A 25,548-nucleotide genomic window follows, 5' to 3' on the forward strand; every position below is an offset into this window, starting at 1 on the left:
GTCTAGATGAAATGTCCACTTTGGGCAACGTGTTTGCAAATTAAGGACATCAGGAAACGTGACAGCTATGACACCATATACAAGAGAGACACGTGTTAAATAAAATGATTAAGGAAAAGTGCTTTGCAGTGTGCAGATACATGGAGGGGGTTGGGTAAATATAAATACTTGCAATAATCAGACCACATTTTGATCCCGTGTACTTTGATTGCTTTTTAAACACCACACGAATGACAAATGAAGGAGTCTTACTTTGTTTATTTTTTGCGTTCTCGACATTATCACAGTTATAGTTTTACATCGATAGGGTGTTATAACTACTTACAAACAGAATGCATACTAAAATGAAAGCACTCCTCTCGTCCCCTGTACTTACAAAATGAGTCTCAGGCCTTTAGAAGCGCCCCATGATGAGCATGAAAAGCAGTGGTAGTTTTTTAACAGGTCTGTGTTCAAGACCTAAATCCTAGAAGAGTTTAATACAGATTACAGCAGAGGTAAGCTAAATGTTTACAAGATTTTTTTTTTTTTTTCTAGGGAGGAGATAGGAATGAAACCTCAGTGTGACTGCAGACATTGTGCTGGAATACTAATATACACACTATGTACAGTTTATTTTCAGAGTTGCCTTTTCCATTGGTCCCACCTCCCAAAATTACCACCCCTCTCCCGCCTCTTCCTTGTTGCCTTGAGATATGGTATTTTTTCTAGGCTCTTGGAATTTTATGTACACAGTCACTCCTCAGTTTGCAGGCAGAAGTAGTGTTTTTTTTTTTTTTTTTACAACAATTACATTGTGAAATGCATGCTGGACCATAGGTACACACAGCATAATATGGAACAGCAAGTCAACATCAAGAGTTTCACTTAAAAAATAAAATAAAACAAAACACAAATGAAAATACATTGGCTGAGTTTCCATCAGCTTGATGTTAACAAGTAACTAGAGGCTGCTGCGGCATGCAGTGCATTATGGGGAAAAAACATTTTCCACACTGAATGGCTGCACACATATCTGAAGAAATACAATACATGTACGTTATATTTAGGTGAACTTTTACAGTTGTTTTTTTTTTTGTTTTCATTTTTACATTGCCATACAATTCATTCTTAACAGACAATTAATTACTGCTTTCCCAACAGAAAAAATCAGGTGAGAAGGCTGGTGTTGTATTCCAATTCTAGGATGAACTGTTGTTAAATGGATGATGTGTTCAAAACCTGTTTTTGTTTTAATGTTTTTCTGTATTTATTCACTGGACTGGCTAATACCATACAAGCCACAGGAAGCTGTATAACCAACTGCCACAACACTTACACCATTTAGGTAGGTCCTATTACACTAATTGCCATGCTTTGTGTGTTTTGTTTTAGAAAATAATTTTAGGCACCATTTACTATTTTTGGAATGTTGTTTTTTCTGTTGTTTGATGATCTGAAAGTTTTACCTCACTACATAAACGGTTCAGCATGAAGTACGCACTACTCTTTGCCACTCAAATATTTCCACAATTTGAATTATGCATTTGCTTCCTTCTGCCATTTTATAAATATTTTCATTAGTATAACATCTAGCCCTATTATCTGATATTTCCAGGAGCAAACTACAGAACATACTCTACTAATGGCAAAGAGGTAAGAAGAAAAGTCAACATATTTTAATATGTTCTTATCACTTAACTTCAACTATAGTCAACAGTAACACTGATATATTCTGCAAATATACAATATGTAGAGTAGCCTCATAATATTAACATGACATGCACTTTTTTTTTATCACACATTCCTTATCATTGCAAAGGACAGAGAGCCTAACAGTCCACTGTAGCACCCCGTGGGGTAGGACATTATGATTCAGGATATACAGAAAAAAAAAAAATCAACATATCAAATAAAGGAGCTTGTTTCTTCTCCATTTTGTTGTACTACGATGGAAAAAAAATATTGCACATACAAAAAAAAAGGACAACAGGCTAAACTCTAGATTGTTAGTATTTGCTTTCAATGGAGACTGACAAAGTGCTGAGTTGACTTACTTGGAAGTTGACTGAAGCATTGTGGGAAGTTAGAAGTTATAAATGTTTTTTTTTTTTTTTTTTTTTCGGAATGCGTCCAGACCTGATGAGAGTTCATTATCTCAGCCCCTCGCTATCTCTCTCTCTCACACACGCACACACGCCACTCACTCACACCTCTCAAAGGAAGCTGTCCCCGAAAATCAAAAAGGAAAAGAAACTTCAGAGGATCACTCCAACTCAGTTTTAGTGTTACAATATGAACCAACTATTACTTTTCAAAATGTAGAAAATTAGAGGTTTAAAAAAACAAAACTAAGCTATATATCCACCTAATTCACAAGCGGAACACTAATTCTCCAAGATTCAGTGCAAGACCTCGACTGAATTAGTTTCTTGGCAATAGATTAAAACATTCCTTCCCCTCTCACCTTGTATTGAAAAATAAATGTTATGTGATTGCAACATGCTAGCAATGCATAGCAAATAAATTCATCCACCAATGATTACTACTTCAAATCTAAGAGTGCATTGTGAGTAATCAGGGCAGACTCAGCCTGCTGAGTACAATGATATTTCTGTGAAGAGCAGAGAAGTGGAAGAAATAGATCTGAATGTTTTCCTGCTATAACCTGCTTGCAAAGTATCTCCTTCAAATCGCACAGGCAAGATTTTAGTTTTTTAACAGAATCACACCAAGATCTAACCATTGATAAACCTAATAACACAATGTACAGTATTTAAAAACAAAAACAAAAAAAAAGTTAAAAAAATAAAATAATGGTGCACAAGCAGCTGTGATCTCCCCTCAGAGCTAATGATGAGGCTCCTCTGCTCCTTGCTGCTTGACATTTGAAGACTCAGCTGGGAAGTCCATTTTGTTACTCTGTATTTTATATACAGACACCTGGTGAGTGGGTTATGCTGCAACTGCAATATTTCAAATATTCAGAAGTTCTATGTGATGCAATAAGGCAACCAGAGATGTACCATCTTGTTTAATTGCCTACTATTTTTTTATGCTTCTTTTTAAACTAGTGAACTAAATCTGCTACAACAGGGTGGTTACATTCCTGCTATTTTTCATATGATGCTTTTTTACTTATTTTTTATTTCATTATTATTATTATTATTATTTATTTATTTTACAAAATATGCACGATATACACAAAGCAGTGTTATTCGACTAAAATAGTAAATGCTTTAATAATTGGCACATTTACTTATGATTGCTAAATCACCTCACTGTGTACTGTGGGCTACAGAGTAAATATTGGAACATCTACTGTATGTACTTTAATATATTTTGCTTTCCAAGCTCTTGGGTCTAAATTCTTAAATGATGTATACGCTGTTCTTGAATCAGGTACAATTCATTTACAGTGCGCAACTTACATATAGCCATTTTGTTTGAGAATAAAACTTTGCTTCTGCACATGCATCGCTAAGGAGTCAGAATTTGTAACCATGATGCACTTCACTCCTTTCTCTCCTTGGTACAGTGAAGCCCAAATGAAGACATTTGTTTGCCGTATGTTACAGCAACTGAGTGAGAGAGCAAGCACAAACATTATTTCTGTAAATGATTGGTAAGCATGGAGAATGAAAACATTCCTCTGAATTCCACTTCTTGAACACCAAAGGCTCTCAAGTAAACAGAAGTAGTCAATCAAGTGCCTTTTTTTTTCTTGCTCCCTGTGCACAGCATCTTGAAATAATGCTACCTGGAATTAAGTGCCTTCACGACTGCAACCAGTGAGTGGTTCTGTCTGTTATTGTCACACAAGGCGTGTATCTTTCTTCCTTCATTTTTTATTAGCATTTTAGACGATGGTGCTAATGCCGCTGTGTTTGGGCTTGCTGCTGCTGCTGCTGCTCGAGGGCTGGGGAGGGGGAGGCTGCTGCTGGCCGTGGTGGTGTGGTGCATGCTGGGAGTGAGGCGTGTGAGACTGCATCGCGTAGGGGGGGTGCTGGTGGTATTGGTGTGGAGGGTGCTGGGCATGCTGTGGTGGGTGGTAGTGGTGGTGGTGGTGGTAGGGAGGTGGGTTCTGCTGGACGGGGCAGTACTGCGAGTGGTGTGTGTGCATCTGTGCCTGTGTTTGTGTCTCTACAGGTCCGGTGTGGTGCAGGCTGGAGGGGTGGGGGAGGAGAGGGGGGTGCTGAGACTGTGGAGGAGGAAGAGGAGGGGGGCCAGGGCCCTGGCAGGATGGCTTCCCCCGCTTACTGCCAAAAAGTGTTCCCAGGAGCGAGGAGGAATTAGGGACAGTCTGGTGTGGGCGAGAAGGACAGTCGCGGGTCGAGGTGGCTCTCCGGCGCATGTGAGGACTGCTAATGATGGACCCCTGGAGGAAAGAAGAAATCAGTGTCATTACTTCAGGGACTGTACCATTGCTAAGTGACCTACAGTATCTGCACAACAACAGACCTAAAAGCGAGTGACTTTTGAAATACAATCAGTGAAGCTGTTAAAGCGATGGTAGGTGTGACGATGTCTGTGTTATAGCTTCCAGTTTATCAGTAGCTGTTAATTTCTAACAGGACCCTCTTTGCCACTGTTTGGAGTCTCTTCTTACCTGAAATTGAACACTGATCTAATTTGTAGTTTTGTTTTGTTTTTGCTTTATTAACAACCGCTGTAAATGTTTATAAAAAAAAAAAAAAACAGGAATAATTGCATGCCTACTTTAAGGACAGAAACTTCATTAGTGAGTAATTCAAACAAATAAAAAGGTATAATTTATCAGCTCATTGCAAACACAATATTCTGGACTGGTCTACACATCTTTTTACAAGGTATAAAAAACAGCACCTCTCTCTAGACTTTATATAAATTTTATACATTTTATAAATTACATCTGATAATAATTCACTGCATTCATTTGAAAAACAAAAGCCATTTTTAAGTAATAACGTTTTTTTTTAAAAAATGAATAAAAAGATGCAGGCTGGGTAAAAAAAAAAAAAAAATGCAAAGCATGATGGGCTTTCCCTGGTTAACAGAACCACCAGATCTGGAACACAATCTAAATATTCCTACCATATTACATCCCAGAACTCACAGTCGATACATCATACTCCTGAACCTCTACACATCCCCTCTTTGCAGTGATTGGAGTGCAGTTCAATCGACGCACAGTACAGAACCATTATGTACAGTTTTTACCCAACCTGCATATTTTCATTGCTTCTTGAACACTGCAGATCTGGGACTTGAGCCAGTTTCTACTAAATGGCAAGCAAGCCAGTGAGCTGGGAAGATTCACAGCAGGACACATTGCTTGTATACTGTGTGACAAAAGCATATTCTTGACTTCCATGCGCACAACATGCAGAAGCTGAAACAAACAAAGTTGACATCCACACCAGAAAACCTTGGCTAGATTAAAGGTTTCAGTATCACCTTCTACATGTATGAAACACAAAATATTATAACTGCTTTCCCCTACTTGATGGTTTTAATCACATTTTGTTTTGACAGTTCAAATGGTCATTAAAAAATGTTTTAAAAATATGCAACAATTTTGATGATTAGTAACAGATAAGTTGAAGCTGTTGAATTTCGGGAAGGGGACAGGACACAGTTCCTTTAAATTACAGATGGTCAGTTAGTGCTCTGAATGAAACCAGCAGGTTAACATTCATTTTAAACTGTAAACATGGAGTGTGTGTATAATGATGAATGAAATCTCATGAAATCCACATTTTTCTATTTCTTTCTCCCATTTTCCCATCCAGTTTTTCCCAGCATGTACAAATAAATATTTGATTCATTTTTAAAACAAACTACATGATCTCACTATTAAGCAAGGTTTGAATACTGTTAAAATGGGGAGGGGGCTGGGAGGGAGGGTTGGAGGGAGTACAGAGGGGTTAGAAAATGGGGTGAAGACCACTTGAAACAGGTTCACAATTTGGAAATTACACAGTACAACGTTTTCACATTCACACAGTCCGAAGTAAAAATGAATAAATACAATTAAAAAAAAAACATACATTTGTCAGAGATCTGAGACATGGATTAGTTGAAACATGCTTGCTGTGAATACAGACGTTAACTGCAGCCAAAAAAACAACATGATAAAAAAGCCTGAAGTACATGGCAAGCAGCCCACGCATGCATATTAAATTGAGTCAGGCAAATTACCCATTAAAAAAAGAAAGGAAGGAAGAAGGAGAGAAACTATAAAGCAAAAGGGTGCAACAGAAATGCTTTGAGAAGTGCACATCATCACATTGAGCAGCTAGACATCAGTTGCTTCCTACTTACTTCCATATTGCTGTCTAGTGATCCTGCACTGCTGCGACGCCCACGCTTGCCTGCCCAGGACATGCAATACCATAGATTAGAAACTGAGAAAAGACCTTGGTGATATAGAGGTAAATATCCCTCATCTAGGGCTTGTAGACCCATAAGAAGCTGAGACAGATACAACTGGGAGCTGGGGATGAGGGACGAAAAGGCTGCATCAAAGGCTAGAATTTGGGGAAGGAAGTCATTTCTAAACTACAGTTGTGTGTTGTTCTAAAAAAAATTAAAATGAAAAAAAAGAGGGAACTACTTTGCTTGTTTAGGGCTAAGGCTAATAAGGCTTTACACAGACTCGGTATAGTGCTTCTACAGTGTGATTCAACTGGTTTCCATGACAACACCCAAGAAGAAGCAGTCGCCACGGAATGACGGAAGGGCCACTGTAAAAATCACACTGGCTGCAGGGAAACTGCAAGCCGGAGAAAGGTAAACAAATAGGGACACCTGAACGCACAACCAGCAAAGGTCTTGTTGTTTTGAATATAAGCGTGTAACAAGAACCCACGTGTGCGACAACGCTGACTACAGGACTACGGCGAATGTGGGCCCTTTGTTTGGGAAATACAAAAACAAAAAGCCACATAGCACATCAGTTAACAAAGTTGAATATATTTTCAAGATAATGAATATTTTGACAGATAGCTCTGAAAAGAAAAAAAGGAAAGAAAAAAGGAAAGAAAAGCACATAACACACGATGGCACATGGTAGAATAATATAAATAAATAAAAATAACTGAAAAACAAATCTCACCATGTCGTGTCCTATTAGAGCCTCATTGCCTTCCGTTTAACACTAAAGTGACATTTCACATAATGAACTCAAAGCTTTCCAGATCACAATGGGGGAAACAAAATACGTACAAACAAACATCACCCAAATGTTGGTCCTCTTCATTTACAGCAAACCACTTCTGTAAAAACCTCCAACAGTACTATTCCCCTACCAATGAAGAAAAACTGGAGCTCTAAGTGGATTTCATTTTTCTATGGTCAAAGGAAGGCTAAACTTAATTGTAATCAGGCGTGATATTAAAAAGCCACTTGCTATCATGGTCAGATGTAGCATGTTTGTAGCTGTGCAGTGGTAATCTGCCATTAAACATGTGGTACTAGGGATGTCTGTAACATTGCACTTTATCGTTAGGGATTCAAGAGCTGTAAAATCTATACAATACTGGTTATTTTAACCCAATTTTTGCTCTACATAAATATATTTTTTAGAGTAAGCAGTTCATTCTCGCATGCCACCAAAGGCATGAGGTGTTAGAATGGGTTAATTATTTATTTTTGTTTATTGGTATCGTTTGATGTTGGTACCACTGCTCAACAAAACAACAGAGCTGCTCATAACTGCAAGTACCATTTAATAAGATTAGAATTATGTTTAACTGGTTTTAAACAACACCCTGTCAAAGGGGAAACCATGATCAGCTGCTTCCTTATAATGGCTTTCAATTATGACCATGCCCAAACTCGGCATGTGTTACTGAAACATGAGATGTCATGGTTCACCACACGAATACAAATGTACAACTTAAAACAAGCTGAAAATAAGCGCATGTGTGTAAAGAGGTTGCTATACTCTAACTGGTCTTTGATGTACAGGAATATAGAAGTTCTAGGCTTCATTCAATCTCACTTATCGATGCAACGCACAGGAACGCTGCCACACACACACACACACACAAAGCGATGACTCTGCACATTTGTCTAAGCCCGTATAACCTGCAGCAGATGTCAAAGCTAAACAGGTTATTGTTTTATATACGACATTACATTACAGATTCCAGTGACACTATTGTCTTTTTTCAGTCTCCACAAAAAGAATAATAATAATAATAATAATAATAATAATAATAATAATAATTAGCAAGACACAAAACTGTAAAACATTCCTTTTTTAGAACCATGTACATACCTATGTTAAAAATAAATCAGAAATAGTTCATATATATAAAAATTTAAACAGCCCCACTTTCCTTTTTATATTTATATATATATATATATATATATATATATATATATATATATATATATATATATATATATATTCAATTTGACAGATTACTCCCCAGGATGTCAGCGAGCAGGCTGCTGAAGCTGTGTCTGGGACGGGGGGGATGCCGCGGTCTCTCACCTGCGTCGGAGAGGTCTCGGAGGGAGCTGCTCAGGGCGCTCCTCTTCAGCCCCTCCCCAGTGGCGTAGCTGTCGTCCAGGCTGGGCCGGTTCATGGTACCGTTGCCTGCATCTTTCTTCAGCCCCGAGCTCTGAGCCATGCTCGGACGCATTACTCCTTTCTGCTTCTCCAGCTCAGCTGAAGAGAAAGCAGTTCAGTAGATTTCACCTGTCATGTACTGGCATTCAAAGGACTGCAATGTGACATATTTGTTAGGGTTGGTTTCGTGGTAAAAATATTCACATTTGCAGAAAAACAAACAAAAAAAAACAACTTCCTTTGTAGACCGTAGAGATTACTTTGCAGTTCGTATTTATATAATTTGACTTCACACACTCAAAATATTTTAGGATATACGTTACATTTCAAGCACAACGTCGTAAAATGCAAATATTTTGCAAATTTGGCATTGGTCTTTAGCATTTATTATGGAGAACACTACAGAAATGGGGATTTTAAATGCTGTGCTTATTGGACTGAAAGTCAAGCCAGACTCAAAGACTGCTGCACAGGAGCTAAATTGTGTTCTTTTAACTAAAACAAAAAACAAACACCCTGTTTTTTTACAAACATTTCTGCTCACATTCTATCCTGTACTTCTCCATTTCCTGGACCTCTGCGATGGACTCCCTGAGATCATCTGTAAATTTCTTCCGATCCTGGGGGTTGGGTGCATTGAAGTTTATGAGAACTTTAATGTCTGCACCTGGGATAGCTGACGTAAGCCTTACTCCGTTCGGATAATCTAAAAAACAGACGGAAAGTCCTATAAACCTGATATGTTCCAGAATGGTATAACAGAAAGCACAAGCAGCATTTGTTTGGTCACATGCTACGTTTAATAATGAAACAGCTGTTCATTTAACAATGGTCATTTTATAGAATACTGGGTGGGTCATCCACCTTCTAACAGGCATTCTTGATGAATGTTTTAAGAGCTAGAATGTTGACTTTCTACCTATGTTTCCTCTTACTTAAACCCAGCATTGATTATTTACATAATTCTGCATAAACATGATCATCACATCTGTTGCATATACATTACTACTGCTTTTGTGAACATACCAAGTTTTGTAAGGTTAGCAATATAAACTAGTGTTGAAAAAAAACACACTTTATTCTAGAATTACCCAAGAGGCAGAAACATTAGTAAATTAGCAATAAAGTGAACTGAAAATCACACGCATTTGGGATTCTGGGTCTGATTTCTGGTACTTACACTGGTTTTCAAAGAGGAGAATCTGCATCCCATTCAGTGAAAATGACTGCCTGAAGCTGTACGTCACGGAGATTTTCTTCTTCTGAAAAATTTTTGTGACCTAAAAGCGAGTCAGGGGATCAATTGCACAGTACGTCCTGTTAATCACCGTCACAAACAGACCACTGGTCTCAATACAGGGTCCGTCCGTATATAGTAAGACAGGTCGTGGTGAAAGAAAAACAACACTGCAATCACGTCTGTGCATCTTTCAGGAACAGGCCTGCGCTGTGTTGGGTGTTATTTTATATTTATCAACGGAATTAGTGTTGCAGAGAAGAGCTATATGAAATGAATCAATGTATCAGTTCATAGTTATATATTGCTGAGTCTATCTTTTAGCTGCACATACTTTGACCAGGAACACATTGAGATAGAATGTGCAGCATGTCTACCTAAGGGACTAGACAAAAACTGTGTAAAATAAACAGCACAGCAAATGTGCTAGACAGTAAAAGCAAAAGTTTTCACCTCCAAAAAAAAGTTTCTTGTTCTGCTTGGTTTTGATCTCTAATAGACTTAAACATAAAAACAGCTTGCAGAGGGAGATGTTCAAATAAAACAAATTAAAAAAATAGCAATGAAACACAGCTGCATACCACAAGAAGGTCATTGAACAGGAAGATCTCTCTCTGGTGCAGTCCCAGTTTCTGAGGTTTGTTGTGGTCCGGGACTTCAAACAGTCTGCAGTAACAAACCAGCCTTCGATGGGGCAAAGAAAGCACCTGCATTGGAAAAACACAGGACCCAAGTGTAAGTGAGGTCACCACACCACCTGAAACAACTACAAGATCACTGTACACAGTACGGGCTCCATTCTCAGAGCTACTCCACTAAAGATACCAAATCAGAACTAAGCAAGCAAGACTTTTAATTCAGGGGCTTGAATGAAGTATTAAGTCATTTCTTTTTCACTTCAGACGATTAACTGGTGTTTTTTCCCCATTCTGAAAAAAAGATTTGGAGTAAACAGCTTTGAAAATCTTAAAAAATAGTGTTAAAATATATTTATATAAGAACAGAACAAAAAAGAAGCATACTAAACAGCCCCAAGGGTTTTTCAGTAAATTGATTTGACTATATTTATTATTAACTAGCACATTTTTCTTAAGTAATTCAATTTGCAAAAATGTTGCTGTGCTAGACAAAATCAATTACACAGCATTAGATTAATCCACAGAGGCTTACAAAAGTAAATTCCTTTTTGCATTAATAATAGCAACAACAATTATTTATAATTCAGTGGCGCTTTGATAATGCAAAAGAGGGGGGGAAGGAGTGTAAAAGTAGGATGGAATTATGGAAAATTAACTCTTACAGCTATAGTGACTGTATTCAATGTTAATGATGATCCAAAAAATAAAATAATTTCTGATTTCAATCCTTTCATTCAATAAAATCTTAATGGAAGTTAACAGAAATATTTGCATGTTAGCAATTCAACAGTGAAATAAATACTGTAGTATATATCACTGGTGACCCATATGAATAAACATTGAAGGTAAATTAATGTATACATTGTGAAGAGAGTTCCCTATGTAGATATTTATGTGCCACTTGTGTGTGGTTCAGCAGGTTATTGAAAAGGCATTGTTCAGCATCATACTAAACACCAATGAATGTGCATGACAGTGCTGTACATGGGTTAAACTTTCAGTTTATAATGAATCTGGTTTTAATGAGTATCACCAGCCTATGAAGCCTCAAGGTTCATGCTGACTTGGAATGTATTTCAGGAACTGGTCAGCTTACAGCTAGCAAGACAGGTGTGGTTGAGGCACACTGGAAAACGAATGAAGTCAACATACTGGAAAATGAAAGTACTAAGGCATAGTGAATTTCCATTTGTACAGTCTAACATTTTTCTTACAGTGCCAATATCAGATTTAATACGTTACCTGACATTAGCTACTAACATATGACTTTGTAGGAAATTTTCTGAGAAGTTGGTTCCATCAGACCCCAAAGTTCACTAATGTCATTCTCATTGTAAAGCACAAGTGTATGACTGTTCTGTTGCCAGGTATTATAACAAATAATAACACTGTACATATCAGCCTGGATCAACCTCAGTCTTTTATAAAACAAATATAAAAAAAAAAAAATACCTACACAACCAAGTCCATGATGCAGAGATCCAATCTACAATAGAAACACATGTGTAAGTTTGCTTTACAACAGCTGAGTTTCAGTAAAGACACCTTAACATTGCTGCTAATATAACAAGCATGCACAGCAGCAGCAAATACAATGTTTAGTCCTTGTATAGAGCATTATAATGCATCTAAAATGAAAAAAAAAGACTTCCACTCGCAGTATTCCAATATAAATAGAGCCCAATAAGCATCAGTACAAACACACTCATGGATCTTGCATCTGTTCAGCCGAAGGCAATAAACTCTGCAGATGGCAGCAGCTGCATTCAGAAAGCACTGCCAATCAAGCTGAGTGCTGCGCTGTTTCCCCCCCCCCAATCTCACTCAAGCGTGATAGGAGGGTCACAACATGTGATAATGAGGTGAACAGTTACCCTCCATACGAAGAAAAAAATAAATAAAAAAGGATTAATGGGAGCCACTGGTTGACTGCTCATTATAGACAGCACTGACACAAGACGAACCATAGGGGGAGCCCATAGCTACGGAAACCTATTGCCAATAACCTTGTTCTACTTCGCGTAAAGTAACATTAAGCAGATACCGAAAAAATAAGATAAAACAACACTATCAAGCTATACTTTTGTTCTGTATATTCTGGTTCTAACATCTAGGCTGTTGTAATTAAATCATATAAGGGACGAAAGGAAGTGTTTCGTATTGTGACTCTGCAGTCTGACCTACTGGAAGCTTAATTCTATTCCTTCCAAAATGTCCACATTTTTGGTCATATAAGGCAATGTTCAAATGGAAATGATGGTTCACACATTATCGGATGTATTACTGACTGGGTTTGGGATCCACTGCATGTCAGTACTGATCACCTGCCACAGATTGCACTTACAGGTTTTTTGCCCACAATCAGCTTTTCGACCTTCTGCACCTGGGACACATGGTCTTCATTGGTCTTCAGCTCCCGCTTGTGGATCCTCTCGTAGATCCCGACCAGCATTTCCCGCGGAATATCTTCCCCGTCATCCACCCCTGAAGGTCACACGAGCCATCATTAGCACACTGGCTTGCAATGCGTGACGTGTAAACATTTAAGAGCTTACAGCGGCCGCACCTCACTGCTGCAGATCCAACCCTCCCCCCGCCCCCCTCCTTCTGCATCATCAAGGGCACATAGGAAGGCTTACTCATCATGTTCCCTTTAGGAGTGCTCCGCATAGACTTTCTCTATGTATACATTTAAATTGCTCTAATAGGCTGAGAAATAATGTGGTCATGGACTCCTATAATAAAATGATAATAAATAAATAAAAATAAAACACCACAAGGCATGCTTATTTTAGCAGGAAGAAGAAGGAATTTTACCATCAGGGCTTGGCTTTTATTAGTAAAACCATTGATTACATTGTATCTGATAAGATAATGAATATTGAAAATCAATAACGCAAATAAACACATGCATACACACACACACACGCACTTACAATTTGCCTAATATGTATCGCATTTATGATTTATGTAATTTAAACAGTTATGAATTTCACTTCATTATATTAAAATGTATGCAATTCACGAATGTATCTTGATTTCCTTGAACAACTTCAAAAAGCCTGACTGTGACATTTTAGGTGTAGAAATGTGTGAGCACTTGCTACATTAGGGAATAACACGTTTTATGTGTTCTCGTTGTATAGCCATCTGTGAGAACTAAAACTCCATGGAGCATCTGCTACAGAAATATAATCTCCAAGCAGAAATAGCAGTGTCTTTCTTTAAGAATTTTTAAATTGTATTTGCAGATAACACAGTTTGGAAGACGTACACTTTCAGCTATGAGATTACTTGTACAAAAAAATATCTCCAAAAGAATCAGGCTTGTAATAATGGAAGACATAAACAAACGCTATAACAGTTTATTATTTATGAATTCCTGATGCTCACCCCGTAAATTCTTAACAAAGTCCTCCAGTTTCATTTTGCGTTCTGGCTTCACATTGGGGCTGTACATGTCCGTGTTTAGAAGTATGATTGCAAAGGCCAGGATGAAGATCGTGTCTGGATTTCTAAACTGTCTCACCACCCCAGGATTGCAGATACAGTACCGCTGGCTATACAGAAACAGGGAAATGATCAAATCAGAGTGCAATGAACTGTACTTTCATGTAACATATCTAAACAGGATTACCACAAAGCAGTAAAATATTAATACAAAATAAAACAAAAAAAACAGTCATGACTGAAAAATGTTTTTTTGAACAGAGGTTTATACAAGCAGAAGAAACACACTTCAACATTACAAGCAAAATCCTGCCGGAAAAGCTGACAAATTCATTATGCAAATCTCAGTTCTTTAAAACAGGATTGTACGGAGAATATACAAATTGATAATTTTTTTTTTTTTTAAGTTAATGTACATAAACAGCCTTTTTAGGAGTGTTGGAGTGCTAGGAAGATCAAACTTGAGGATTAAATTAATTGTTCACTAGGTAACCTGTCATGGGATTTCTTAACAGGGTTTGCTGCTGAGCAATCTACTTACTGATGCAAAAATGCCTAATCTTTAGGTAATGACCCACTGATCTCTTTCTGCACACTGATCAAGCCATTCTGTGGATTGACATTGCGTTTCCCAGCTTAGCACATGCAGGGTAGCCCCCAGTCAACAAAGTATCCACTGTGAATTTGTAATTAATATGTTTATTTCCTATATTATTATGTTTATTTCCTATGGCAATGCATTTGCAATGTTTTTTTTGTTTTTTTAAACCACAATGAACAACCAACCGATATAGAGATGTATGACAAAACCTTTGCATTCATATTTGGATTATGGTGATGCACATGTTCTTAAACTTCAAGGTGCACAATGGCAAAGCAGCCTCCATTTCAATAGCTCAGACGGAGTCTCTCCAGTTACACACCTGAAAGCTTCAATCAGCCGCTCTACTTTCTGGGCTTCTCCTTGGACCCGGATGTGAGCCTGGAACTTCCGGAGAGCTTCGTCCAGTTCCATTACTGAGAAATCCATCTCATCCACCACACAGCTGCAAACAACAGCACACCCCTGACATTTAAACTCTTCTATATTTTAACATAAAACAACAACAACAACAATAACATTTATCCAGGATAACCCGTGATTAACTCTGGGCAAACGGGATTGTCTGTTTTTGAAATATTTCAGTGAGTCCCTTACATAAACAGACTGCCACTTTTCAGAAGGGAGATTCATGTTTTTTCTAAATTAACCTTGTGGCCCAGTGTTTGTTACTATGTCCCATGGGTCTCTCTCGATGGGTGTTACCAGTAATGCAAGTGCAAAGGAACACAGCATAATACTGCTGAGCGCCAAAGCTTAACAAGCAGCACAAGGACAGGGAGACAGCCTGCATGACTGGAATGCATGGTCGAGTTAAAGCAGCATGTCTTTCAGCGTGCTTGATTCAGCTATGGGTTGTATATCCCTCCAAGATTGTTTCATGCACAGCTGTGATAAAGCAGCTGAAAAGCAGTCTTGAGTTATTCCGTTGATCTCATAACTGCGCAGCAGCTGAATAAATCAATGCTATCAAAGCGAGGCTTGTCTCGCACACATTTGTTATAATGTGTTTGAATTACTTGACGATTCAACCTTGGGCAGTACAGGGTTCTTGCACTTCTGTTTCACGGTTTCTTCATAAGAAACAAAATGGCACAGTGCAGACATTGTACCCTTACTAGATCCCACTTCTGCATTTGCTTGATGTTAAAAAAACACAAACTGTAGGTGTTAAGTCCTTGTGAGTAAATGTTCTATTTCAAGAGAGCAGGCTGAAAACCTGTGAGGTTTGAATTAATTAAAAAGCCAGCTCTGCGCTCTCTGAAAAATACATCTAAGGGCATTAGGTTGACACTTTGTCTCAATTTTTTCTAGTTGCAATAAGCAATTTATTTGGATATAGAAAACCAAGAAAAAAGTGCATTACTGTTTTATGGTGTTTCTTGCTAGATATAATACTAAACGGGTCAAGTTTGCACAAAATAGAAAGAGTTCTGTAACACTTACTCTAGGACATCTCTGTTGAACTGTTTCTGCCGATTTCCCAGAAACTCTCCAATCATCTGCCTGCTCAGGCCCTTCCTCTGGAGCAGGAAGTGGGCCACACCCACAGGTGTGTCAGGAACGAACCCTCGCTCGATCAGGTACTGGGTCCCCTTCTCTGGCTTCCTGGACAGATAAACCGCACACACATTACCAACAATACTGTTTTGTGAGTTACATTTATGGTGCTAGAGTACAAGGAGACACGTTCCTCTGAAAATTAACTGTCCTGGGCAAATACAATTAAATCTAATTAGAGATCCCAGGACAATAACAAAGCAAAGCTTACCGAAGATGTAAAAAAACATGATGTATTAACAAAAATATAAACCAACCAAATGTTTAACCATCCATTTTCCTACCCTTTACTAGCCTCAGAACATTTCTTACTAGTTTAGTTTAACTTTTGATTCCTAATATATATTCCTCACTTCTAAAAGCACAGAGAGCCTTAAGGGGCTTCAAAGTTAAGAACCAGCATGACCATTAACTGGACTGGAAAACCAAGGGCTGTTTAAAATAGCTTTGCGATAAACGGATGGCCTGTACACATCATTAGCAAGATGCAAAAAAAACTTTCTTTTATGATTTTTCCAGCCCACTGTTGGGGTTTCTATCACCCCTGTCCATGAGGGATTCCACAGCACCCTCACTAAAGCTCCAAAGCCTTTGCTAGAACACATCACAAAAGCATGTGGTGTTATCAATGTCTTCGAGCAAGCAGCTAACCATAATGTGTAATGCTGTATTTTTCATAGCTCCCATGGATTCCAGCTCCTTTATATTGGCAGCTGAGTTACAGTTGCTTGCCTGCCATGCAAAGGGGAATGGATTCTGTGAAAGGAGCAAGATTGCATTTCTTTCGCAGCTAAAATCAATTTCTGAGAACAAGGTGACCCTACTATTTTAAAAGGCATCTAATGACACTCAAAGAAAAAAAAAACTCTTCACAATATCTGTATGCTCGTAATGACACTACAGCACCCAACTGCCTCCTTCCAAATCTATTACTTCACATTAAACTATATGAAATTGTACCTACAGCGCAGAATACAAAATCGAGTTGCTTGGCTCGAGAAGTTACATGTAAGAGCATTTCAAAAAGTGACGGTTAATGGTTAGATATAACTTTGTATTGTAACATTGAAGATCCTGCCCTATGAGCTGGTGTGATTAGAAAAGCAGGATTTTCAGTATGGATGGGGTGTGTGAAATAGTAGGCAGATGTCTTGGCTTTCACACATTTCACTTAGCGAGCAGCTATGCATGTTCTTTTTTTCCCCCCATTCGAATGCAGTTGAGAAACTCAGCATTGCAAGCATAACCAACGTAAGCATTTCTTCAGCAGATTTAACTGGTATTTTCCCTGCAATCACTCAGGTAAATACGGAATTAGTCTACATTAAAAAATGAAGCAACCGTGTGCTTACATGTAACAGGAACCTCAATTTCCTAAAATACTGGGATCGCCTTGAAAGCATCCTAACAGAACCAATAAGTACTGATCAATTCAACCCTAACGAACAGGACTCAAACATAATAAAATGCAGTATACAGCCCTGGGATGATCAACCAATTTAATTTACTGACTTGAAAGAAGAGTCTTTTCAAAATGAACTTTTCATTTCCTAGCAATTAATATAAACTGCATCCATCAACACAAATACTGCAGCTAGCTCATTAGATATCCTGAAAGCACTAACAAAATACATCACGGGACTTAATTGGGTTGAAATAAAAGGGCCACCTGAGCTCTATTCAATTAGGTCCTTGACTACAATGAGATTAGAAGCAAGGCATAATTATTCACACATGCTTTCATACAAATTAGGCACTGAACACTGGCAGCACATTATTTGTACGAAAGTATGCTGACGTTTCTTATTAAAATTACTAGACTAACAGTACCATTTTAACTTTATTTTAAATATTGTAGCGTGCACGGGAGAAGGCAGCAGCAGGACTAGTGCGAGAGGTCTTGGGTTTGCACCCGCCCTCCGTCTGTGTGTGGATTGCCTCGTCCTGTGTGCCTCGTCTGCCTGCGGTAACCGAGATCGCTACTATATCATTAAATGTTGCATTAATTTTTTTTAAGGGACTGTTGCATAAATCTTTACTTTCTAAAATACTGAAAGCTCTGCTGCGCTAGATGTACGTTATTTTCCTAAACTTCAATGAAAAAGGAACAGGAAATATCAGTGTTTTCAAAAGGTGGAGCGATGTGCCACTCATTGACATCAGATGACATTTAGGGATGTTTAACAGCAAGTTTAATTAAACTACCAAAAAGAGAAGCACCCTGCAGTCTTATAAAATTAAATGATGCTTAAAATTATACAGAGGCAAAAGACATTTTCGGATACGGTAAATTATGCTTACATTTTTTTTTTTTTTAATTAGCTCATCAGCTAATCTGCAAGCATCAGTGACCTCACTGTGTACCACAACTGACTCCACTCAGCAACAACATTCAGCTAGGACCACGAAGCAATGCAGTATTTGGACTTCACTTACTTAAGCAAGGCAAATGGAAAATTGAGAAATGTGCCAGTTTCTTTTATTAACTGAATGAATTTGATAGATACACCACATGCTTAGCACATCCAACTTTCTACCAGCAATGTTAATCCTGCTTTGCTTTGAGAAATAAACAAGGCTTCTCCATCTCTATTCATGTCTGCATCCATTTATATACAAAATTCAGTTCCTGGAAATGCTGATACGTTTTAAGGGAAGCTTGCTATTTACACTCAGTGACAAAAAAGTATGGGACACATTAAATAATAAAGTGGTGCCGTTGAAATAAAGTCATCTGTTTATTTAAGAAAGAGCAGGACGACAGTGGATTATAGCCTAATTATTATTTGGGTTGGGCAGGTTTCAGGAATCATTTATGCTAGATGGTGGTTTTACAGTAATAGCATGAAACAGCCTGGCAAGGAAATTCATGGATGAAAAAGTAAACTCCCAGATCCAAGTTTAGGATATTTGTTTAGAAAACGTTATAAAGTTCTTTTTTTTTTTACATTTTTAAGCTAAGGCTAAATACATGTCATCTAGTACAAGAAATGTGTCTACAGTATAGACCTTATATATCATGATGAACAACAGAAATGCCCATAATAACCCACTCAAAAATACTCCATAAATTCCTTAGATATAATAACATTGGTATAAAATGTTTGTATAAAAAAAACTCTCCAAAGCATGCTGGACTATGCGTTCTACTAAACCTGCAGTACTCTGTGCTCAAATAATAGTCTTCAAACAAGAATTGGCTTATTGCCTACTTGAGTGTATTATAATGCTGATCTGAATGAGGAAAATGGTGGCTCATGAAAGTGCTCTGAATGAATTGTGTGTAACCCACTGTTAAAGGCTGAACAGGCTGCACTATGAAATGATTCCTACAGTTCTGGTGAATATTCAACATGAATTTTTAGGTGCTCTTCCTCAAAAGTTTAAAAACACGGGAGGACCTATCACTTTATATGTATGTGAACCTACTTGTTAAACAGGTTTAATCCAATCCTGTAATGCCTCTTCCTGATGAGGTCATTGCTGAAGGCGGGCGAGTCCCAGCTATTGCGGGTTTCCTTGTGATACGTCTGCTTGCTCAGTGTCTGCTCTCTCAAGCTGTCTCTGGATGATGACTCCGAGCTGCAGTTAATTGTATCATTCGAGTTAGAAGTGCTATTAATACTGTCATTGTCCCCGTCGGAGAAGTCCGACTCTGATTTGCTTTGCCTGTTGGCAGTGCCGTTGATGGCCAAGTGGCTATCCAGCTGCCTGGGCCGGTGCCTTGCTTGCTCTTCTTCTCGAGAAGAGCCTCTTGGAGGAATCCCATGAGAGATGTGTTTCGGGCTTCCTTGCTGACTCGCGACCCCCCGATCGTAGGCGTTTTGCCTCGTCAGTGAACCTCTATCCGATCGGTCACTGAGGTCCACAGAGCTGTCACTGGGCGGCTCTATGGTGAGTAAAGGTAGATGGTCTATTCTTAGCCTTTGTTCCTGGCACTCCAGTGAGGGTGTGCTTCGGCAGCTTGTATCAGTATCTACCTTATCGTCCTTGTGGGTCATAGACCAATACTCCTGGGAAGAGTTAGCAGATCTAAGCCTCAAGTCGGATTCTGTGCTGGTGGTCCGATCTACAGACGGAGACAAAGGAAGAGGCGGTGAGAGCTCTTCCTCGTCGATATATAAAGTCACGTCACTGTACGACGCTGTCATCTCATCCAGCTTGCGGTGATCCACGCTGTGTGACGGTTTCAACTGGTAGGCAACTTCTCTCTCCATGTTGGGATGACCTCTGCCTTGATCAGGCCGACCCTCCTCCTGCTGCAAGCTACGACAGTTCAGGGCATCGTCGATAGACTCTGCCAGGGATTTGACTTGCCTCGAGAAAGCATCCTCCAGCTCTGTAATTGCATCCGTGAAATCGTTCTGTGCGGCTGGCGGCTTCACACTGGCTGGACCTCCCAGGTCACCACAGTCAGACTGGACGATCGCGCCTATCTTGGTGCCATCGTTGGTTAGAGAGACCTGCTTGCCCTCAAAGTAAGAGCTGTGGACTTTTTCAGGCCCTTCAAAGGAAAACTGCATTCTCATATTGGACAGGACAATGCGTCTGGACATGCGATTTTCGGACATAGAACTCCTCAGTCGTTCAAAATTTTTGTTCATCTGATATTGGCGGAATGCCGCCTGAATGGTGCGAGCTGCATGTCTAGTTATAAAACGTCCCCCATATTTACGTTCTAGCATCTCCACCTGAATGAGAAAAAACAAGACATCATCCGATACTGTAGGATAGGCTGCCTCTCCCTTCCTGAAAACATGCAGAATTAGATTTATACATACATTACACAGTGCAAGATTTAAACACACAAATCTGCTTCAGCAAATGCAAAAGTTGTATTCAATTATTTTGCAGATATCTACTGGCAATTGTATATATACAAAAAGGATCTAGTATAGAAAAATGATAGGTTTGCAAAAAGGTTTTATATATAACATTTCAACTTTAATTACTTACCGAATACATCAGTGCTCTCCTATATTTTATCCATTTCAGGTTTCACATTTCAAATGTCAAAACCATGCTATATATTAAAATTAATTAAAATAACTTTTCGCCTATTAAAAAAAAATCGCTATACAATTTTACAAGCAATGAATATGCAGTTTGAGCACCTGAATATGCAAAGAGCACCTCAACTTAGAATTCCGTATTTCTATTTAAACAAAAAAGGGTAAACTGGATCACTTCTAGAACCACAATTAAGCTGAATGAAAGAGGTTCTCTTTCCCATTGTTTTATTTCTTTCTGAAGCATAGTAGTTAAAAAAAAATATGACATTTAAAACCAACAAAGAATCTGTTCTCCCCTACTGACACCACTCCTTAAATCCTGTAGTAACCAGAAGGATACTGCATTGTTTTGACTCATAATAAAAGGTCACTGCTTATGGGAACCATAATTCCATGATTGCAGTTTAAGGTTTTGTTAAGTTCTTATTGAGATTCTCATCAACGCAACATATATGTATCATTGTTTTTTAGCCGAACAAAATGGAGCTTCTGGTCTCAAACCTCATAATTTGGGTCAAAAACTGTATGTGCATTGAAATTGACCTTTAGGGTTATAACAGTGACTGCAGGGTTATTAAAGACATTAGAATAACTATTGTACTTTCAAAGAACACAGATATACACTGTAGAAGAAAATACCTTCTTGTCCTGTAGATCTGTGGAGAGTTCATAGCTCTCTGACAAGGATCTAGAACGCTTAATTGCTTCTTCCTCCGCCTGCTTGCGCAGTATAGAAGTAGAGTGTTGCAGCTTAGGTCGCCGGGGTCGCTGTTGCCCTAGAGATGTGGAATGTCCGTACAGGGGGTGATCAAAGTAGTCAGGACTAAGAGCAGAAGTGTGGGTCACGGGTTCTCGACCGTAGCTTGAAGGGCTGTCCAGGAAAGTGCCAGTCTCGCTGGCTGGAGTGTCACCCTCCACGCTGAAACAACAAGACAAACAAGCTTGGTAAGTATATCGTACGTACAGCATGTACTTACATATATTTCTAACTGTAACTTGTAACTAGAAATAATAATAGAAAGAAATAAGGTGTCTAACGTAACCTTAATCGAACACACCTAAGGAGCACTTTTCTTTTGCCAGCGTCAAAATCCTATCAACAGCAGTGAAAATGAAACACAAACAGCTTTTGCTGGGTGATGATCCGTTATTATACATGTCCTCAAAGACATCACATGAAAAAGTAGGTTGGAAATAACAATCCCAATATTATATGCTTGTTATAGCTTGATAGTAAAGTTAAATTACTCCCCCCCGTTGATTATGGCGTGCCACAATGCTCAAGAATTTATAAAGTATTAATACAAATACGCCTACCTTGAAACTCAGCAATATAAATTCTAATAAATTGTAAATTGGTCGCTCAAATTCCCCGAAGTTATCAAACTTATTGCTTCAATAGATAACTCTGTATTTGCTTGCAAGCATTTTAATGTCCACTCCACACCCAGCTGTACTTGTTTTAAGAAGTTTCTGAAGCAGGTCAAAGTACAGAACAGGTCATTAAGTTACAGAGCTTCATGATTCCTGTGATAGCAGTTTATAGAATCAAAAGTCTGTAGTATGAAACTCTCACATGTGAAGTACACAAATGACATGCATTCCTACGGAAGTGGACCAATAGGATTGTTGTTAGCAGTTAATTTTCGTTTCACATGCCAGGCAACATACAAATACAGATTCAAAGTATAACTTTTTCTCTACAACTTAGCGCAGAGTGTTGTGTGATGCACTGCTGTTGTGGTTCCTGTCCTGTCCCCTGTCCATGAGATCAGGTGAAAAGCTTTAAAACCACAAATGCAGAGCAGTCCGGCCCTTTTGCTCGTGGTTAAGATGCTCGCTTGCAGTGCGCACGGTCACTAGTTTGCGCCCAGCCTCCTCCCTGTTACAACAGCAAACCTACCATTTGATAAAGCAAGGATAGATTTGAGTACATTTTTCTTTCACATTGCATGTAGCTACAGTAGGCACTGCTGATCATAGCCATAATATAAATTTCTTCTGTATCTAGGTAGTTTTGTACAGTTCATATTCAACATCCTTCAGATCCTCAAAGGCAATATATATGCATCAATCAAGTCCAAGCTGGTCAGTACAAGCTGAATTTAAGTTCTAATAATTCAGACCCAAATCCAAACCCAGACTTGCTGACCATAACTTAAAAAAATAATAATTAAAATCAAAAATAGTTTTAATGATCTTACATTATATCGTTCACGAGGAAGGCACTTTTCCGCAGATAACGAGTGCAAGACAAAAGCTCACTGCTCCATTGCATTTCAACGCAACCAAACAGTACTGAAATAACAATTTTGCTTTCGAAACAAATAATGTTTGTTTTTTCTTTCAGATAAAAAAAAGCACTCATGAGGAATGTCCACTCCTTGTCTGTTCTGCATATTGGTAAATCAGTTCTATTCTCTGCAGAGTAATAGCCTTCAACACTGCTTACACACACACACACATTCAGGATAAGCGACATGTTTAATCATGCTGCAACACCTCTAGCAGAAAGCGACTGGGACGTACTGTACATAAACCCACTTGAGATTCAGCTATTTCTACCATTTGCTTTGAAAAGCTGTAATAGGACTTTCAAGTCCTCTCTGCGGTGAGAGGGACACTGTTTAGATTGTTATAACAGACACACTACATTGAAGCTGGTTGAGGGGTTGATTTGATCATGGCAATACAGATATTTTCTTTCCTGCCGTGCAAAAATAAAATATTAATATTTATTTTTAAAGGGCTGTTTTGATCAAACTATCCCGCTCGGATAGTCCGCAGCTGTGGACTCAATCACCTGGTTATCCATGATTTACCATCAAAATAAGAGTTCAGGTGATTGGATTACTCCCGTCACTGTGAAATACTCTGAAAATATCCAGCTGTGGCTTACCCCGGCAGGTTATAGTTTGAATATTAATTGAATAATATTAATTATTAATTGAATAATTGTGATTTTCCTCTGCCAGTAAAAATAAATAAATAAATCTTATTAATCATGGAATATATTGATCTTTTCTATTTTCCAAGGCAACCAGTGTGTGGGGGAAGGCTCAAGACAGCTCTAAAATGCATAACTTGCACATTTTGTTTCTCCACTAAGCCTACTCAAATGCGAAACTTAAAAATAACCAGAAATGAACACAATATCAAATATATAATTTGATTCCAAGCTTTTTCAGCATCGAAGAGAAACACTCAGATTCTGTTAACTCCTGCATCAGGTGGTCATGTTGTCAAGCCATACAACACAAAACCTCCTATTTGTTCATTTAGGCAGAAGCCATTTGAATCCCGACTGAGTGGTTGTGAATGCCTGACCGAAAATTGCAAGGGAGACTCCAGAGAGTCTATGCTGAACTGGTGAAGCAGAAACACACTTTATATCCTTTTGGAAAGCTTTCTCTCATGGTTGCTTCAATGCAGTGCTGCAGCTTTTTTTTTTTTTTTTTTTTCAATTTGAAATTCAATGAAATTAAAAGATTTATTATGCCACTTTCTCGACATAAATCAATGGTTTAAAACTACAGGCCAAACCATCTTACTATGAAAGTGGGGACAATAAAACTGCGGCTTATGAGCCAGGAAAAAAAAAAAAGCACCTTAGAACTGGGGAAAAATTTTTTTTTTAAAGAAGACATAAAACAGTGTCTGTTTTTGTGGTTATTTTCTACAGTTTGGCGATTGACATGGAATGCTGTACTGTACCAGGATCATCACCATCAAGCCCTTCTGCATTTCTATTACACTGATAACAGTCACAGTTACAACTACACTAACATTTAAAATGATTTTCTATTCTAGGGACTCCAACACATTTAGTACACAAAGCGATTGAGTGGGGTAAAATGAAACACATGTTGGGAAGGGTATAGGAGAGAATACTGTAGTACTCAAGCCACCAATCGTGCCTTGCGTCTTCCATGTGATTAACGCACACACACAGTGTGTTTTCAGCAGCTGTAAGAGGGGCTGACCTGTGAGACCCCCTTGTCCCCTTCATACTGGCCCAGCCTCTCTCCCCCCCCCCCCCCCCCCCCCCCCCCCCCCCCCCACACTCCACGGAGAGACCAATCAGACAGATCATCTCTGGACAGTTGGTCACGCTGTACTCTGCGGTTCCACTTTGTTCTCACTGTCCTCCCCAGGAAGGAAAGCAAAGCATGTGCCTCCCCCGTCCTCCCCCCAGCACTGCTTCTCAGGGATTTTTTGTCTGGATCACAGATTGTACTCCACTGGTACACACAATGGGAAATTACAAAACTAATTAATGTAATGAAAGGAGAAATGCTTCCCAGTATCACTTAAGAGAAGGTCCAAATATTCATTCCTGTACGGTGCCCGTAATTGAACAGCATCAATATATCAAGTAATGATCATGACCACGGGAGCATGGGACATGTTTAGGTTTCAGCTGTGGTCATTATCATAGTATGACGTTTCGTAAGCAAGTGTACACTCAAAGTGTAACCCTTTAAGTACGATATAACCCCAACATTCTTCAG

The 25,548-nt window shown here is 38.7% G+C and overlaps 1 protein-coding gene across 7 annotated transcripts in view; it reads right to left on the reverse strand.

The window, feature by feature from the left end:
• Window positions 1–243: 243 nt before the first annotated feature.
• The window catches only part of LOC121328451 (IQ motif and SEC7 domain-containing protein 1-like), a 151,905-nt gene continuing 126,600 nt past the window's right edge, over window positions 244–25,548 (reverse strand). For 6 of the 7 annotated variants that reach the window (XM_041273118.1, XM_041273122.1, XM_041273119.1 and 3 more), the window contains 13 exons: window positions 21,677–21,956; window positions 19,455–20,716; window positions 15,912–16,073; window positions 14,788–14,910; window positions 13,808–13,974; window positions 12,759–12,898; window positions 11,871–11,900; window positions 10,358–10,483; window positions 9,720–9,819; window positions 9,084–9,245; window positions 8,462–8,638; window positions 6,283–6,332; window positions 244–4,357 (listed from right to left, as the gene is read on the reverse strand). In XM_041273118.1, the coding sequence (XP_041129052.1) occupies window positions 3,839–4,357; window positions 6,283–6,332; window positions 8,462–8,638; window positions 9,084–9,245; window positions 9,720–9,819; window positions 10,358–10,483; window positions 11,871–11,900; window positions 12,759–12,898; window positions 13,808–13,974; window positions 14,788–14,910; window positions 15,912–16,073; window positions 19,455–20,716; window positions 21,677–21,956 (3,298 nt within the window). In that variant the 3' untranslated portion in view covers window positions 244–3,838. The remainder of the gene's footprint in view (window positions 4,358–6,282; window positions 6,333–8,461; window positions 8,639–9,083; window positions 9,246–9,719; window positions 9,820–10,357; window positions 10,484–11,870; window positions 11,901–12,758; window positions 12,899–13,807; window positions 13,975–14,787; window positions 14,911–15,911; window positions 16,074–19,454; window positions 20,717–21,676; window positions 21,957–25,548) is intronic. The other variant, XM_041273124.1, reaches the window with a different exon arrangement.

This window comes from Polyodon spathula, chromosome 16 (assembly GCF_017654505.1).
Source record: "Polyodon spathula isolate WHYD16114869_AA chromosome 16, ASM1765450v1, whole genome shotgun sequence".
Lineage (NCBI taxonomy): Eukaryota > Metazoa > Chordata > Actinopteri > Acipenseriformes > Polyodontidae > Polyodon > Polyodon spathula.